Source organism: Mesoplodon bidens, assembly GCF_964165515.1.
Source record: "Mesoplodon bidens genome assembly, chromosome: X".
Classification (NCBI taxonomy): Eukaryota; Metazoa; Chordata; class Mammalia; order Artiodactyla; family Ziphiidae; genus Mesoplodon; species Mesoplodon bidens.
In genome coordinates this window covers 47,277,851-47,295,895 of record NC_138163.1, presented here as the reverse complement: position 1 = coordinate 47,295,895, position 18,045 = coordinate 47,277,851, and the positions used below count along the sequence as shown (strand labels likewise).

The 18,045-nt window shown below is 51.8% G+C and overlaps 2 protein-coding genes across 7 annotated transcripts in view; one reads left to right on the top strand and one right to left on the bottom strand.

The window, feature by feature from the left end:
* Positions 1-441: 441 nt before the first annotated feature.
* The window catches only part of TSC22D3 (TSC22 domain family member 3), a 58,692-nt gene continuing 41,088 nt past the window's right edge, over positions 442-18,045 (bottom strand). For 4 of the 6 annotated variants that reach the window (XM_081221305.1, XM_081221302.1, XM_081221303.1 and 1 more), the window contains exons 3-4: positions 3,177-3,228; positions 442-2,024 (exon numbers count right to left, since the gene is read on the bottom strand). In XM_081221305.1, coding sequence (XP_081077431.1) covers positions 1,794-2,024; positions 3,177-3,228 — 283 coding nt within the window. In that variant the 3' untranslated portion in view covers positions 442-1,793. Of the gene's footprint in view, positions 2,025-3,176; positions 3,229-3,595; positions 3,689-3,949; positions 4,335-18,045 lie in introns of those variants that run through there. The other 2 variants (XM_081221304.1, XM_081221307.1) reach the window with 2 other exon arrangements.
* LOC308608800 (COP9 signalosome complex subunit 9-like) lies at positions 14,212-14,784 on the top strand (the record flags this gene model as incomplete). Its single annotated transcript, XM_081222135.1, has 2 exons — positions 14,212-14,223; positions 14,397-14,784. The coding sequence occupies 2 exons, from the start codon at positions 14,212-14,214 to the stop codon at positions 14,574-14,576; spliced, it is 192 nt and encodes a 63-aa protein (XP_081078261.1). The 3' UTR covers positions 14,577-14,784.

Genomic DNA, 18,045 nt, shown 5'->3' with positions numbered 1-18,045 from the left:
GGGAAGGGGCCCACTCATGTTTATTCAGTTCCTCACTTCATGCTCCCTCACATGGACCCCCTGTCCTTTCCTTCTGGACCTTCTTGGGGTATCCTTCCTCCCAAATCACCCCCTCGAGCTGAAGCTGTGTTAGCAGTCACCTCGCCACTCACTCCGAAGCTGTTATATGAAAGCAGGAGCAGGACAGAGGGATGGATGGAAGATTGGGTCCCAACTCGCTATAATAGCTGGACTTCGTGCAAGTCACTTAAACGGGCTGAGCCTCAGCCTCCTCACCTGTACAATGGGGGTGTTGTGACAGTTACACAAGATCATGGCTGTAGCACAGGCCTGATACTCATGGGGTGCCCGTGAATGGACAGCGAGTCAGAAAACCAGTGCCCCTGACCACCTGTGGGGCCCCTACCGCCCACTCCATTTTAAACTCAGTAAGACACCAGGTTTATTTTTAGAAAACGAAAACAAGAGCAACGTTTATTGAAATTTCAAGCTACATTTGAAACATCAAACTCCAAATCCTGGAGACATAACATCAGGATACGGTGTCAGAAAGTGGAAAGTGTTCACTGCCACAGAACTCCCTAGAGACAAGCTCCCTGAGCACATCACCCAGGCACCGTCGGGTCAAAGCCATTCCCTTGTCTATCCCTTGTCCACAAGAAGACACGGGCAAGCTAATCATTCTGTTCACTTGCAAGTTTTCCACACACACACACACAAAAGTTTTCGAATGACAATGTGGAGTTCCAGCTGATCTTCTCTCAACCCCATTCTATGTAGTCAGCACCAGTGAATGGTGGGTTTGGCATTCAAAAGAGGACCTCACATGTATTCAGGGGACAGATGGGGCAAAGGTTGCAGCAGCAAGGCATTCAGAGGGTGGCCCCCCTCCCCGCCTTTACTCTTTAGTTTTAACCTACTCTTTTAATTAGTTTTAACCTTTACTCTTTAGTTTTAACCTACTCTTTGCCCTTAACCTAAAGGACAAACTGGATCAACCTGGTAAATGAACACAGTCAAAGAATTAGCCTTAAGAGATAAGGGACCAGTCAATACTCCCAAAGCTGGTTAGGCCCTTCAACACGTAGGTGTATGTGTATATGTATACATCGCTACACTAAGATACAGATCTAGCCCTATGGGTATATATACGCACGTATGGCTATATAGAAAAACTATGCCAATACTAACCAAACAGAACTTTGTAAGCGGTCATCCCAAAGCCGTAATCCCACACTGGGCTGTGCACAAAGCCATGCATTACACCATATTAACCAACAGAAGGCTGACTTGGCTCAATCTCTCCCAACTGTGGCCCTGCCTTGGTGAGGCAGGGGAGGAGAGAGAGGCTGCCTCTGCTTAAACCACAACTGGCTTCTTCATAGGACAGTCATTGTCAGGTGAAGCTGTTGAAGATGTCCACGGAAATGAAAAAACAGACCCCTTAGACTTTCTGGAGCAAACTGGCGGCCTGTCTCAAACTACCTTTCTCCTCTGCCAGTTGCAGCTAAGTTGCCCAGGCCCTGGGAGCCCCCAGGGCACGGTGGCTTTAGAAGCTCGCTGGCTTGGGGTGACGAGGCCCCATGCAACTCAGCTTTCAGGGACCTGCTCTTTGTCAGGGGTCTGTCACTGGAGTGGACCCAGGTGGCCATGTCCTTGGGACATCTCTTGGCACCAGCTATGCTAGGTGTAAAGTTCTCCACGTGAGATGACGCTTGGGGAGCCAAAAACAAACTGGAAAGAACTAGGTAGAACAAGTTTAGTGGCTCTGCCCACCCTGAGGACAGAGCCACTTACACCGCAGAACCACCGGGGGCCTCGGGTGCTTCTGGGGTTTCGGGAGCTGGCTCCTCGGGGCTCAGACGGGACTGGAACTTCTCCAGCTGCTCTGGGCTCGCCAAGGTCTTCAAGAGAGTGTTCTCATGCTCCAGCTGGGAGTTCTTCTCCACCAGCTGCCGGATCTGCTCCTTCAGGATCTCCACCTCCTCTCTCACAGCATACATCAGATGATTCTTCACCAGATCCTGTCCCGGAGGAGATCACGACAAAGCTATCCGTTAGCCGCGGCGGGCCCTCTGCGGCACCTTCTCCTGGCCGTTGGGGCGCCTGCGCTGTCCCTCATGCTGCCAACCTCCAGCCTTCCCTCAGCAGCCCCTCAGCACGCTGGCCCCGCAGCGCTGGTCCTCCTGCACCTTTCTCCGAAGCACCTAAACCCTCGCTCAGGAGAGCTGCGTGATCGGGGCCACACCTGAGTTGGGAGCCCAGCTTTGAACTACATAGGAATTCCCCCCTGTAAGTTTCTGATGACTTTCAAAGCTGGCCTCCTGGGAGACTTTTGGGTGAGACTTCTGCTGGTTGGCGGTGGTATGCTATATCCCCATTTCCATATAAGGTCCCACGGCTGGCCCAGATCCCAGGGAACACCTGCAATGCACCCCGTACTGTTGGTCTGCTTTACCCATCTCCACCAGGAGAATATAATGGGCTCTTCTGGAGTCTCCTCCTGTCCACAAGACCCAGCATACTGAGCTGCAGCTGTCCTGCAGCCTGGCCCGAAAGGACACTGGCCCTGGGGGAAGGTACCCGGATGGCTTAATCCTCTCTGAATTCAGATGACTGCACTGGGGGCGGGGAGCTGTGTCATTAGGCTCCGGGGCACAATAAAGTGTTTGCTAAAACTGCTGGAGGCCCCAATCCCCTGCAGCCATTTTGGCTGCTTGGTGGAGTACGACCTCTGCCTGGTGAAGGAGGGAGAAGGGGTGGGGTGCTTTGCTTCCTGTTTCCTCCCAACTCCTGACCCCAGCCCAGGCTCTGCAGCGGCACTGCAGTGCGGTGGCATCCAACGAGCTCTGGCCCCTGCCAACTGTGGGATGCAGACAAATCCAAGGGTCTGAGCTCCCTGCCCTGCCACGGGCCCAGGAGGGAGCCAGAGGCTGCTGCAAAGCCCTGGGATGGGAGAAGGAGGAGGAAAGGAGGGGGTCCAGCAAGGGTGGACTGGAAATGCCCAAAAAGGTGCCACTCTGATGGGACTCTACTTAAGGCCTCCAAGGGGATAGGAGGCAGGCTGTCAGCTTCCTCAGGCTCTTGGCTTTTGCACCCACCCGCTCACTGCCACCCTGAGTTACATAAGCAGTAGCCAGGTCTGGGGATGGGAATGACGCAGTGATGCCGCTCACCATGGCCTGCTCGATCTTGTTGTCTAGGGCCACCACGCTGGCTCCGGAGGCACTGCCAAGACAAAAAGGAAAGCGACCGCGTTACCCACTTGGTTCCAGTCTGAGTACCTGGCAGCGGTGGCCACAAAGTCCTCCATCTGCCCCAGCTCTTCCTCTCTATCGCCTCGCTGGCCCGAAGTTCCGGGCACTTTGTCCCTAGGTCCCTCTCTGGCCCCTGCAGGAAGCTGCACCTCCCCACCCAGACCAGCTCCGCGCTGCCGCCGCCCAGAGCTCCGCGTGGAGCAGCGCGCGGGTCCGGGGGCGCACGGGCCAGCGAGGCCTGCTCGGCGACATGCAAACAATGGGGGCGCGCGGCCCAGGGTGTCCCCCTGCCGCCAGCCCATTCCGGCGCCAGCCCAGAAGGTCCCGGGCAAACCTACCGAGCTCCGAAGCTAGCTAGGAATTCCTCCTCGGCTCGGCAGCTTCCGGCCTACTCCCCAGCGGCGCACGGCGCGCGGCCAGCCCCCCTGCCCAGCCCAGGCCCACTGCCCCCTCTGCCTCCGCCCCCGGCTGCAGCAGCTCGTTCTTATGGCGCAGCGGCCACAGGGACGCTCCGACGGCGGATCCAAGCGCGGCGGTGACCCCCCGCCTTCCCTGCGTCCCCTACCCCCGCCCCTTCCCAGGATGCTGCACCGCGGGGAACGGGGACCAGCGGCGCACGGCTCTCTCGGAGATCCCGCTCTCAGCCCAGCCCCCGCCGGCGCCCGGGCTCGGGAGCTGTGGCCAGGGGTTACCTGTTATCCAGCTTAACGGAAACCACATCCCCTCCAAGCAGGGAAGAGAAGAAAGAGATGTTGAAATTGTGCAGCTGGTAGACCGCCACCTCCATGGGGGTCTGATACATTTCGGTATTCATGGCTCGGGCTGCCGGGGAGCTCTGGCCGGGCTGCGGGCTGGGCTGAGCTGGGCGGGCTGGGCGGCCGCCGGCTGCTGGCGCGCTGGACGGGGCTGGGCTCTGCGCGTTGGGCCCTGGGGCTAGGAGGGGGGCGAAGGCTGCCGAGCGAACCCAAAGCCGGGCGGGCGTTCCAGAGTTGAAGGGAAGTGACTCGAGGGGTGTCACCTGGTGTGCCACAAACCCCACGGCCGCCAGTCCAACCCAGACTCGGAGATATTTCGGCTCCTTCTTCTTTATATAGGAGGAGCCGGCTGCGTCACATGGCGTCAGCGGCATGCAAATGAGCCCTGTACCGGGCTTTGTGGCTCAGTTAAACCACATCCCCTCCCTGAACCTTAGTCTGGGACTGTAAACAGTTCAGCACTTTCTTGTGCCAACTGGCATCTCTAAAGAGGGCTCTGGAGATTGGTAAAAACCAAATGGAGCTGATTTCTTAGAGAAATGAGAAGTACAAATGCCATTACAGGAGGTAGGAAGCGTTCAGTAGAGGGCAGCGCTGGTTTTAAAAGCTCTTCTTCGGATGTCAGCCAGCATACCTCCCCCGTGTCTTTGCAGTGCTATCACAGGCCGCCCTCCCTGGACACCGGCCCTCACCATCAGGACCCTCATTCCTTCCTGGCGCCTGCCTTCTCAGCCTCTCTCCTGCACACAGACTTTGTCAGTTGCATGTCCCCTCACCCAGCCAGCTTGCCCACTGGCTTGCCCCCATCCCCAGCATCTATCCACTCACCTCCTCCTACAGATGTACCTGTCCATGTACTGACACATGCACAGATCTGTGGCATGTATGGACTAGCTAATCTGTACATGCCAGTGTGCGTGTATGGAGGACAGCGTGAGTGTCCAGGAACTCAGATGAGTGGGGGAACATGTACAAGGGGGCAGCTGGGGGCCAGGTGGGTGACAGAGGAGGTGGGGAGGAGACAGTAGGGGAGTGGGCACTGCAGTGACCGCAAGATGCCAGCCCTTTTCTCTTTGGTCTCAACACCCTATTCAGCATCATCCAGGATCTCATGTTCCTATTTTTAAAAACAAGATATTGTTACTGTCCTATGAACAGCAAATGACAGCAAAACTACAAACCAAGGCTAAATATAAACCATCCCAGGAAAACACCCACCCTGTGATGGGTCCAGCCACACACGGGGTTACAGGGTACTTCACAAACAAACAGATTCCAAGTCACAGGGAAAATGAGGTGATTGTTGCCTACTAAGAGTTACACATGTTTCCATCAAAATATATTTTCATTCTTTTAAGCGTCAAGCTTAAAAAAAAAAAAAAAGCCATCAGAGGCTTGAGGTCCTTTTATCCTGCTCTTTCCTAAGTGAGGCCACCTGGTGGTCAGAAGCAGAATTGCAGCCAGATGGAGCAACCCAGACCAAACAAGGGACAGGTGATGCAACTGGGAGTATTATTTACACCAACTCAGGGCCATTAGGAGAACATTGGGTTTCACCACACATACAATAGTTTGGATGAAGTTAGGGCCAGTACCCATGAATCAGTCGGTGATTCAGGCTATGGTCCAAAGAAATACCCTAGTGCAATCAAGCTATTGGAAAAGTACTGGGGCCTCTTATCAGCAAAAAAGGTAATTATTATTTGCTTCAGGATATTTCACCTAACCAGGTACCTGGCACAGACACCCTGGCCAAGGCTCCGGTTAAGCCCAGTCTGAAGGCCTTAGTTTTCTTCAGGCTGCCCGTGCAGTCATGCCACCGAACAGCCAACATTTTTCACTATGATGTGGAGCTCCCATTGGATCCCACTGGTGGTAATACGTGCACAAGGGCCATTCAATTTGCAAAGGACCGACAAAGAGATCTACCCAAGCAAACCTACTGCACTAGCCCAGGATGGCGATTTCCTTCACCCCAGTTTAGCTGGGAGACAATCCCAATCTCAGGATATCATGTTATCTTCAGGTCACAAACTCCCTGAACAAGGTGTTCACGCTAAGCTGCGTGTGGTAGACAGAACAAAGTGCAGACCACATTTATAGGTCATCAAGAACATTATCTGAGCAAAAATAAAAAAAAAACAAACCTTCTTAAATCCGGAGCTTAACTGATACTGGAATTCCCTGATATATTAATCTGCCCTCTGTGTCACATAGAGCTTTCTTGGTCCAGGAAGAGTCTGAGTTGACCTTTCATTGGCTTGTAAATCTTTCCTCAACTCACTATTGCTACCTACCCCAAGATTCCAAGGGAGATGATGAAAAGAAAAAAAGAGAGATAAATAAGTCGGGTCGGCAGGGAAAAAACACCACCAGGAAAACAGGGCATAGGACAGAAGAAAAACCAGCTCCTTCAATGGGGACTCCCTTATATGGAGACAGAGGCATAGAAATCCAGGTAGTTTGGGGAGGGAAAAAAAAAACAGGTGAAGTTTGCTAGTAAGGCTGTGTTTGAATTGTACATTAATTATACTTCAATTAGGAATAAGCTCGGTTTGAGACCCACTGACAATAACAGCTACCACTAACTGAGCAACGGCTATGGGCCAGGCGCTGTGTTGGCTGAGTCACAAACCCTGTGGTGTAGGCGCTGTCACCATCATTTAACAGATGAAGAAACCGAGGGTCTGAGAGGCTACCTTGCCCAAGGTGGTGACACAGCTGATAAATTATAGAACTGGGACTCCAGCTCAGGTCTTCCTGACGTAGAGACCAAGTTTGCTCTTACTACACTTACTAGTGGGGGCAGGGAGTAGGTTTGTTGAATGAGTGAGTCAAGGCAGTTGGGGGATGGGTTGGAGGTGCCAGGAAAGTGGTGCAGAGGAAGAAAAGGTGGGGGGCAGGGGAAGTACTCCTAGGACTCCAGCAGCATGGGGGACCGGAAGAATATCCAAAGTGTCCAAATGAGCTTCATAACAGGACTTTGCTCATCTGCATTATTTCAGAAGGCAGCCATGCAGTCCTCAAAGAAAGCCCTCTCTGCCTAGGAAATAGGAACTATGAATCCAGCCAGGTGGCTCCCAGGAGGGACTACACAGCGTCCCAAATTAGGTATGGAGTCTCGTAATAATAATCACAGTCCAGTCAATCTCCAGTTTGTAACTGGCGCGCCCTTAATTAACTTTTTCTCCCCCCCATTCCTGCTGTGCTCAGCTTTTAGGAGAATGAAGCCAACAAGAAAACAAGCTCATAACAGGGATTTCGTTTCAGAAAAACAACTTTGAAAGGATGTCCCAGGTTCAGCCCACACTCAGCCAATCTCTCATCCCCTCTGCACCTCTAGTTCACCAATAGTGAGAAGAGCTCACCCTGAGGCCTTATGATTCTCAGTTCGCAAATAATGGCTGGATCCCTGGATCACAGGCTTTGCTAAAGGAAGACCACCAACCTAAATGTCCCTGTAGAAAGATTTTCAAACAGCAGGGGTAGGGGAGACAGGGGCAGATAGGAGGGGAAGAGGGAGAAGTTGCAGGAACCCAAAAGGCTTTCTGTGTAACCCTCGGCACACCGGAAAATTCCTCTGCCCAGAATAGCTGAGCCAAGTGTTGCAGTGAGTGGAAGCTTGTGCTGTATAGGGTATCTGCGATCTGATCTAACTTTTCTGCCTAAAGTGCTGATCCATGAGGCTCTCAGCGTCCTTGTGTCTCTGGAGGTGGGCCCCAGGCAGGAAACAGTGGCCTAAGGATTCAACAGCATAGCAGCTCCAACATGTGTGTTTCCAAATTTCCCTTCTTCCATCCTGTGAGTTACATGGTAGGCTGGACCCAGAGCCACCGCAGTCACAGTGCCCAGCTGATGAGCCAGGTCCTTTGCTGGCTCTCGGTTCTAGGCCTACAGCTATGGGATTCTGTGATTAAACAGACACAGCTGACCCTCCCTCTCTCAGGGTGACCTTCTAGGTGGAGGGTGGCATGAGGAGGATGGGGTCAACTCCCGCCATTTCAGGGGGCCCTGGAAGCCAACTTGTTCCCTTTGAAGTGGAAGAAGTGTCTCAACATTGTCACCGTTCTGTTCCACTTCAAAAGCCAGACTCTCTAGGACAACAGCCCTTCCTATTTCGGGTTCCCACGGTGCAGGAAGGCGGACACTGGGCAGTCTGGGCCTCGGAACCTGTGGGCAGGATCTCAGCACGCTGCCGAGGGGTGGGAGGCAGACTCAGCGTGGGTGCGGTAGGTAGGGGGCGGCGAGGAGGGGGAACATCTCACTTCCCTTTTTGTCACACTCGAAGCATTGTGTACCACACAGCCCAAAGGAAACTCTTTATAGGCAAGTCTTCCTTATTTTCTACAGGGAATGTTCCACCCCCAAGGCTCCGCAATGTTGCCGGCGAAACACAGGGTGTTGTGGCAGGAGAAGCAGAAAAAGACATGATGGGAGAGGTGCGGGACAAGCCACCAAGCAAACTCTGCGTTAGGAGCTGGACAAGGAAATCAAAAAGGATACTGAGCACCGGAGTGTTAGCACAGTTGACAGGGCAGCTGCAAAACGACCCTCCCCATTTACCCCTCCACGGCGGCCCCCTTCTGCCTGAAGCTCTGTCTACTTCTAATTACTGACTTGTCCCTTTTTCTGAAGAGGCTGGGGGAATAGGGAGGCTGAAATGCCATCATTTAATTTGTGCTGGCTTCACTCTTCTCTCTTCCCCTCGGTTCCACTCCAGTGTGGGAGACTATAGACAGGAAGGATGCTGCCACTTAATCTTTACTTTGGCCACATGGAAAATCCCCAAAGTCCAGAAGGAGGGAAGCAAGAAGGAAAGACGGAGACAGACAAAGTGCCTTGTCCTCTGTGGGTCACGTGAACTGCCCTGCATGGCCAGGGCCCAGAACGTCGACTTTGGGGGGCAGGAAAACAGGGAGGAGGATGCGCACGCAGATGCAGAAGGCAGTGGTGGGTGGCAGGGAGCCCAAGAGGAATCGTGCTGGAGAGGGGCACTGTCTTGGAAAAGTGGCTCTAGCAACTGATTTGGGCCAAACCCTGGCACTGAATGATGGCAGGAGCAATGAATTGTGCCTTTCAGCTCCCTCCCCAGACAGGATCCAATGTGAGCTTCACAAACAATCTCCCAGTGACACGAGGGCTGACAGGCAGAACCAAACCCCATTTGGACAAGGCACTCCACTCCACTCAACCTCGTTCAAAAAAGTCAAAAGGGGCTCTTGTCAAATCACCTTTGTTACCCTAACTTTGGTGGCTAACAAAGGGTAGGCAGTCTCTCCTGGCATCTCCGCAAGACTGGAAGTACTGGCAACGTTATCCAGGAATGAATGCAATTTAGCTCAGTGGATCTTAAATTTCATGAACCTTGTATCAATATTTATGCTTGTCTCCCTTCTCTTTTTTGCCTTGCAGCTGGGAAAATTTACCTCCATCAGTTTTCTAAGCTCTCTTCTCATTTTCCACCGTCCCCATTACCCATCTACAAGTATGAAACAGATATTCCTGAAAAAAGAGAAGGTCGATCTCAGTGAAATGTTTACTTCAGGAAAAAGCCTAGGGCTTGGGGGTGCTCAGGAGGGTAGCCTGGGGTTTGGGAGGGCCACACCACCGCCATCACCCTGGGCATCACTTCAGTCCTCAGAATCGGGCCCGCCTTTTTTCTCTCCACCCTGTCGTTTGGTCCGTGCCCATCTAGATGGGGATTAACATAGCAGCCACAAAACTTGGAATTCCTGTGGGACCCAAGGCTCCTCTGACATGGTGGCCAACAGTGTCAGGGTCCCTCACTCTGATTCCCTTCCTTTGTAAACCAGGGGAACAAATCACAGGTCCTTAAGGGTCTCTGAGTTTCCAGTCCCTTCCTTCTGAGAAGGGGGTCTATGTTTAGCACGGGGAGGGGGTCACCTCTATCTGTCAACCTCCTCGTGGTCTTATCCTTGTTCTATAGTGCCCTCCTAGACCAGCGAGCATCTTCACGTGGGCAAATAAACTCCCTCATCACGACCTACCTTCTGGGAATCCTGGCCCTCGACAGCCTTCTCAGGGGCTGGGAAAGGAAGCAGCAAGAACATGGCCACTCTCCGTGTTTGTTTGTCTGCACCAGCCCTCCACCAGCTTCTCCGGGCCAGGGAGACACTGGCAGGGCCTCTCCCAGTCCTTTTGCTTTATGGAGCAGTCCCAAGAGCCGAAATTCCAAGCCTTTTTTTTTTTTTTTTCTGGCAGTTGCCGGGGTTACTCTGAGTGGTATGTGAAGGACTTGGGACTATTGGCAATGCTTGGAAGACGAGAACCAGGAGGATCTTGCTGGGGACGCTGAGCCAGCAGACAAGGGGCCTGTGAAGAGGCCAGGGGCTCTGAGGTGCAGCACCTGACTGCCCTGTGGGCCCCGCTATAGAACGGGTGACCTCTGAAGTGGTCCAGGTTCCCTGGGGAACAAAACGACGGTAATAACGCCGGCCTCTTCAGGCGCGGGGGCTCCTGGGCCAGGATGGGTAAGCATTATGAGCCTCCCAAGGCTCTCACATTGTACGCCCGAGGCCCTTGTTTAACTCACAGCGCAGCTATTCACCGTGGGCTCACTTGAGGTAGCTCCTTGATCCTCTGTTGTTGGACTCTGTGACTTGTGAGGGAAGGCTGTGTAATTGCAAAGGGCCTCTGGCTCTCCAGCCGCCTCCCCCCTCCCTTGGGTTTCCTGGATGGAAAGAAGGCAGCCCAGCTGAGGTGGGGGGCGGTGGCAGGAAGGGGCAGGGGACACACTAGTCCGAGAAGAGAAAGAAAGGAGAGAAACAAGGCAAGCTTCTCCCTGGGGGCCCCCCACCCAGCCCCAGCCATGGGAACAGAGCCAGGCAGCTCAAAGGCATGCGGGGAGGGGTTAAGGAAGGCCTCCTGCCTGGTTTGAGAATTGCTGACAAGGAATACACACACCTTATCAGGAAGAAAGGGCAGCACACAAGCACACACACACACACACACACACACGTTTATGCAAACACCCGTTCAGCCTTTGACAAAGTCTAATTCACAGAGCTAGGCACGCAGAGGGCATCATTCCATCTCTGTCTCTCTCTCTCACCTGATGCCAGCTTCATGACCCCCAAAGGGGTAGCAAAGCAATAAGACATGGCAAAGTGGCAAGGCAGGACACTGTCGATCCAGTCAGAGTGTCAGAAGCCGTGGCCTCTGCTCTCTCTGACATCCAGAGCTGGCTGCGTGCTGTGCAAGGGTCATAGGTGACAGGCTCTTGGGGGAAGCTTGGAGTGGAAGTCAGGTGGGCATGGGAGAACTAGCGTGAAGCTTCACACTGTACACCGGGCACAGGAAGTGCTGGTGCTGCCAGGTCCACAGTTTTCAAAGATGTCAATCACGCATTCAAATGAACGAGAAATAAAAACAAGCACCATTTGTGTACAATCAATCATGTGAATGCCTAGGAAATGATTCCCATAGGCTCCTCACGAGGACAGTTCTAAAGAGAGCCAGTCCTGGCATAGATGTCACATGTGGCTGACGACCTGAGAAGGGTGATTTGAACGGCACTGAGAAAAATTCCTCTCAGTCCAAGCTGTTTGCCTGACCGGACTACTGCAGTGCCTACAAACGTCACCCTCGGAGTCATACCTTTGAGTTATAATGGAATTCTTTACACTTTGAGGAATTAGGAAAGTTTTTTCTTCCAGTGCAAAAGCCCTGGGAAAGTACCCCATTCTGCCACTATCAGCTACAAATACTTAAATAGGGATAAACTAAATTTCTGTATGACTTTAAACACAGTAGTAAGTGGCGGATCAGCATGAGAAGATGACTAAACACACAGCAGGTACACCTTGCTGGTGGGCTGCGGAGGGAAAGACATGGGTCCAGGTGACGAGAGTATGGATGTCCTGTGCTCCAACCCTAGAAAATCTAGTGGAATACATCGGTGGCTTGAGAAGGGTACTTTCAAGAGACGTGGATGCAGCTCTTCTGGCCCCAGTCCATGGAACTGCTTTTGGGAACCACTGGCCTACAGGTGAGAGCCAAGACAGGATCTACCTGAAGACTTCCCAAAGCGCCACGGCCACCATGACCCACTCTGTATGACACACGATGATGGGGCTCAGCATCTTCTGAGCCTAACATCTGTTCAGTCATCTCCTTCCCTGTCATGTTTGTCTACCTCTTTCCCTCTTCACTCCTGAAAACTTGATCAGAACGTGAATGAGAGCTGCTATTAGAAAGATAACCCAAACTTGCTCTGATTTATAAATCAACCTTTGGCAAATTTGGCTTCTCCGTTATGAGGAACAGATTGCTTCTAAGACACTTCACAGCTGTCCGTGGGAACTCTTGGCCTGGGAGGTTGGAGGCGTGGGGGGCAGGCATCACAGGGCGGGAAAGGAGAAGAACCCGGGAGAGAGGGAGGGGCTGATTTTTCTCCAACAGCACAGTCTGGTCAGTTAACCTGCCCTACCCGCCTTCAACAAAAGCCAGCTCTCCTCCAGCCCTGTGGCTGTCCCTGCCTGGTCAAACGTGGATCCATTCCGAGGTTGGCTGGAGGGCTGTGACTCATTCCCCCCTCAGGAGCTTGCCGGGGATGACTACAAAGACTTGCCAGGATCTCTGCAAACGTGCCCATCCCGTCCCTGAGCCAAGCCTTGCGCTCCCCTGCCCCTACCGTCCACGCCCCATCCCATGGCTTGCAAGCGCCTCCGGGGCAAGGAGGGCGCCTCCGGGGCAAGGAGGGCGCCTCCGGCTGACTGACTCCACTCTCCCAAGGGAATTCACTTCTCTCTGTGGTACGCATCCGGCCTGTGTTTCGGTATTTTATTTTACTTTTATGTTTAATTTACACTGCCTGCTAGGTTTGGGGCTTAAATAAACAAAGGCTATGTTTCCCCCAAGGCCTGGACTTCCTGGTTGCCTGTCAGCAACAGAGTGACCCTTTTGACCTCTTTTCTTGCCCCTTGAGACAGGCAGTGTTGGGGGTGGGATTGGAAGAGAAAGGTACTTTGGGTCAAAAGCCTGGAAATTCTTAGTGCCAGCCTAAAATACCACCCCCTCGCTCTTCTCCACATGAATGTTAAGCCCCGAAGCTGCCTTAGCAAGTACAGACTTCCTTCAAAGGCCACTGCAAGACTGTAAGGGTTAAGGCACAAAAACGGAAAAGTCAAAGTATTCACACTGATTATTTGAAAAATCTACTTACAGATGTCTTTGTACCACCGAGCAAAGACAGAAGGGCCCAGGTCTTGGTGGGTGGAGCCTTGGCAGCGAGCAGCCTTAAGGGCCTATAGACTGAGCAGAGCTCGGTGGGCCTGCCTGGGAAAGGCTTCCTGCCAAAGCTCATACACCTTAAAAAATAAGAGGAACACTGGCCCCTGTGTCCTAAGATAGAGCTCTAACAGCAAAGTAACAAATCCTGGTCAACAGTTCTGACATCCTGTTATTTGCAAAAACTAATAATACTGTGGCATTTGTTGACAGAGTTGCAGAAGAGCTAAAGTAAACATGGAAACTGAGGAAAGGCCAAGTATAGTCAGTTACTAGCTCAGCAGTTGAGAAAAGGGAGTTTCACAGACACTCCTTGGACATCTGAGGGCAGTGGGGCCTGAACACAGTTGGGAGACAATCCAGAGGCATCTGTCTTGTCACCAGGTGACTCCTCTCTAGCAATAGGCTGCTGCAATAATGGCCTTGGCCCATGGAGCTGAGTCCTCAGACAGAGAGTAATGACAAGAAGAATTGAGAGGGACTCTCCTAGTGCGTATGCCAGGGTAGGTGCTCCCTGAGAAACGCAGCTCTGGCACCCATTCTAAATGAACTAGGTCAAGTGGGAAGAAAATACGTCAGAAGGCCAGCGTTCCTTTTCTACCTTACCACCGGGCCCCCAGAACTGCTTAGAAGGCTTCTAAACCCCCTATGCTGCTAGCTCCTCGTTCATGAAATGGGAATGATGCCCCCCGGCCCCACATAAACAACACACAAGGTGTATATGTTTATGGACTCCCCGAAGTCTGGAAATGGAGATAATATTGCATCGTTTTTGCACACTGATGATGTCCTTGACAACAATGTATATATATATATGTGCCTATGTTTCCAGACATGGTGGATATCCTGTAGGCGGCAGAGCTGGGTTCTTCAGGTAGTAAAAAGGGCCACGTGAATGTGATATGTGCCATGATGAGTAAGGGCCTTGGTCCTCAAATGCTGTTGGCAAAATGGCTCACCAAGTGAGCAGTCCTATCAATGCTGTTTCAAAGTCCAGCATTTCTAACTTCCTGTCCAGTTCCAGTTTGTTGTTTCCATGATTTCACAACGTATGGATACTGCCTGTGGGGAGGAGCATAGTTTGAGAGACTGATGTTCAGATGGAATCAACATTCAAAATTGAGTGTCTTGACAGGCGGAGGTGAAGCAGGCGGTGGACGAGATGTTTCCCGAGGGTGCCGGGCCCTACGTGGATCTGGATGAGGCAGGAGGCAGCACAGGGCTCCTGATGGACTTGGCAGCCAATGAAAAGGCAGTTCATGCAGACTTTTTAAATGATTTTGAAAATCTCTTTGATGATGATGATATCCAGTGAGGTGTGTCCGGCGGTGCGTTTGCTCAAGCTTTGCCACGCGGTGGTGTGGCAGATCTCCTCAAAGAACAATTTCAGATGGTTCCAGAGAACTTGTGGAAATCACTTGAAATTAGGAGATGGTTAACCAAGAAAGAGAAGATGGTTTTAACCATCTGGATGAGGCCTGTTAATCTCTGAATGTGACCAGCTTTTGTCCTTAACTTCAATTTAAAAAAGTGATGTTATTAAAAAAATAAATTTTGCGTCTTGAAGGTCTTAGCAATCCTTTCCTCACAGAAGACTTGTAACTTGCATAAAGTTTTGGCCTTGAGAGCTTCTCCAATGGCACAGTCAGTAATCAGCAGGACCCCTAGTCTTTCAAGCAGGACTGAAGGCACAGCGAGATAAGATCATGACCACTGGAAGTGGACAGTGCAAATGGTCTCAAGTGAGCAGTGACTGGCTTTCTAGACTAGAATACAAGCTCTTCGAGGGCAGGGGCTTCTCTTATTCATCACGGTACCCCCAGAGTCTGGACTAGTGCCTGGCCCACAGTCTCAATGCCATAAACAGGTGCTTAATAATTAAAGAGAAGGTTTAGATAAGTATTAGAACTTGGCTAATGGCCTCCACAGGGAAGAACTATAGGCAAATTCATGAATTTGCCTCCTGTTAACATGTTAATTTGGGGACAATCATTGTACGAGAGCAACTCTGCAGTTAAAATCACGGAAGACTGGTGAAAATCAAACATACTTGGAAAACCCAACCCAAACACAATTTAATTGAGTAAGTGGCCACTAATGACCTGGAACCAAGGCCCGACCTCTTCAATAAAAGGGATAATTCACCCGTGTGTGTGCTCCTGGTTCTGCACTAATGCTGGGACTTTGGTCAGTTTCCACCTTTAGCTGGAGGGGCTGGGCCAGTTGGGAACAGGGCACCCACAGGGAGCAGTAGAGGGTGATGAAGCCCAGGAGGAGGGCAGCCAAGTCTCAGCTGGCAGTAACATCAAAGAGGGATTTCAGGCTAGCAAGCCTGATTCTGAGCAAGTGACAGCCATATAACTGGAACGGTGCGGTGGAGGGGGGGCGGTTGCAGATAAAAAATCCATCCTGACTAAAAATACCCTGATGACTGCCAACATAAAGGAAATTCTCACCATTAATGTCATCCTTGGGTTTGAATTCTTGAGGATCCCTGTTAAAATGAGAGGTCCTTCTCAGAAGGGGAACTATTTAGTTTTTCTCTGGGAAGGAACATGATGACCTGCTCACTGTGGTCCGAATAGCTGGGGGGCTTCTGTGAGGAGTGACCCAGGCTGACTAAGTATATAGACTAGGGGGATACTGCCTGGGGTGGGCCATACAATGGGTCCTGGCTAACTGGTGGCCTTAGGCTTTCAGGGACAGGAAAATGTGCCCAAATATTCCTGGACTCAGTGTAAAGAAACCAAACTCCCTGAGTGGGCAGCTTTGAGTAGCAGAGTTTATGACAGAGGAGATTGTTTTCTCCTGCTCTTCTTGGTAAACACAAGCAAACTGTTCTGAAGAGGCCGCAAGGAGCAGTAATCTATATATGTCCAAGCCCGACTGGGGGTATCTATCTTCAGTGCTTTCCCGTCCCAAGGATCTTGTTTGCATGCTCATCAAAGCATCCTCCCTGGAAATCTCCTCCTCAAGTCCTACTGATTCACTGCTAAGTTGGCATAGGTGAGAAATTGAAGGCTCTGTGACTGATAAGGGGTTGATGGGTTCTCCTTCCCCGTGGTAATTTCTTTTTACCAAGAGCCTCCTGCTGACCCAAAGGAATGAGTCCAGTGGGGGAAATGCCAGGCAGGAGGTCAGGTTGCTGGGGGGAGCTTTCTTTGGCCATTTTCCACCACTCTCTGTTGGCAGTTGCCTTCTCTGCCTGTGTAGCAGGCGACCCTGGCGGCAGACACAGTACTCGCACCAGAGCTGGCCAGGGCAGCCCTTGCCCCTCAGCACCCCTCCTTCTTGCCCTTGTAAAACTGGCAAAACCTCAGCCCCAGAACCCCACTCTAGCCTGACCAGGTGATGGCCAACTGCTTGATACCAGGCAGAGCTGGGCCGATGGAGGGAGGCAGGGGAGTAGGGCTGGGCAGGTTCCCCCACCCCCGTGGCTCTGTTGTGAGGTGCTGACAGCTGAGAGAGGACCTGAAACCAGTTAGCCTGGGGCTCCCAGCCAGCAGTGTATTTTCATCTTGTTTTGACTGGGACTGTCCTCCTCTGTGTAAACACGTCCATGTCAAGGGGAAGAAAATGTAGAACGGCTTAAAATAGGTGGGTGGAATGCATCCCACCCATGAATCACCAGCTCAGGGAATGCCCTGCAGGTAGACCTTGCTTTAAGCAAACCTGACATATGAAAACCTTAATTCAACAAGAAGGCAGGGATGCACCGCTGTTAGGTCTTGACCTATCACTGAGGGATCTCAAAGCCACATCTGGTCCAAATAATAACTTCAGTAGCTCCCATGTACTGATTACTTAGCAGGCACTGTGCTAAGAGTATATCCATTAGCCTTTTGAACGTTGTCAAGAGTTATGGATAACTGATAGTAGGAATTGGGTATCGTATTATCATTATGCCCATTTTGTGGATGAGGAAACTGAGGCTCAGACAGGTTAAGTGGCTTGCCTAGAGTTACCTAGCTCGTAGTGGCAGAGGAGAGATGTGAACCTCTGGGGTGTGATTCTAAAGCTCCAGGCTGTCTCGATCTGGGCATTTAGCTTTGTCTTGAGATTTCTAGGCAGGGCTGCATTCTTGGCATGAATGTCCATTCGTGCTGAACCCCCTTCATCACAGTTTGCAGGGGAATGATTAACAGGCCTTTATCAGGGTGAGGGTGGGGAAGCCCCCCAGGTGGGGGCTGGTTCTTTCCACTGACTAAAGGATTCCCATAAGGGGGGCCCCCCTAGCATGCCAGGATGGGATGGATCTGCATTTCATTTCAGGCCTGGCAGACTGTATAAGGGCAACTGCTTGACCAGACACAGGGAAGGCCCCTCCTAATTGCAAATAAGTACAAACTACTCAACACCAGGCTGGGGTAGGGACAAAAGACTCAGTATAATCCAGTATAAGGAAAGACCAAATGTAAACACGTATTTTGAAAAAAAAAATGTCACCGATCACAATGTTGGTGCAGGGCTGGCCCCCAGGCTAAACTGTGAAGTAGGAGTGTGTCTTCAGAACCTTCCTGCTTCCTTTTCAGGTACCTTCCTTCTGACTGTCACTGCAGGTGACCTGTGCCCTCCTGCTGCCTAGGGTTCCATGGGGCCCCTCACTACTGTTTGCAGCTGCCTGTCTTCCCTAGCAATGCCCCCTTTAAGGGGGACTCTTAGTCTCCCTCCCCCAAATCATAAGTACCCAGCCCATCCTAAAGGACAAATTGGGGAGATGTGTTTGTGTAAGTGGTAGGTAGTAGCTTAACAGGTTTTCCCCAGATCATGGGGCTCTAACCCTT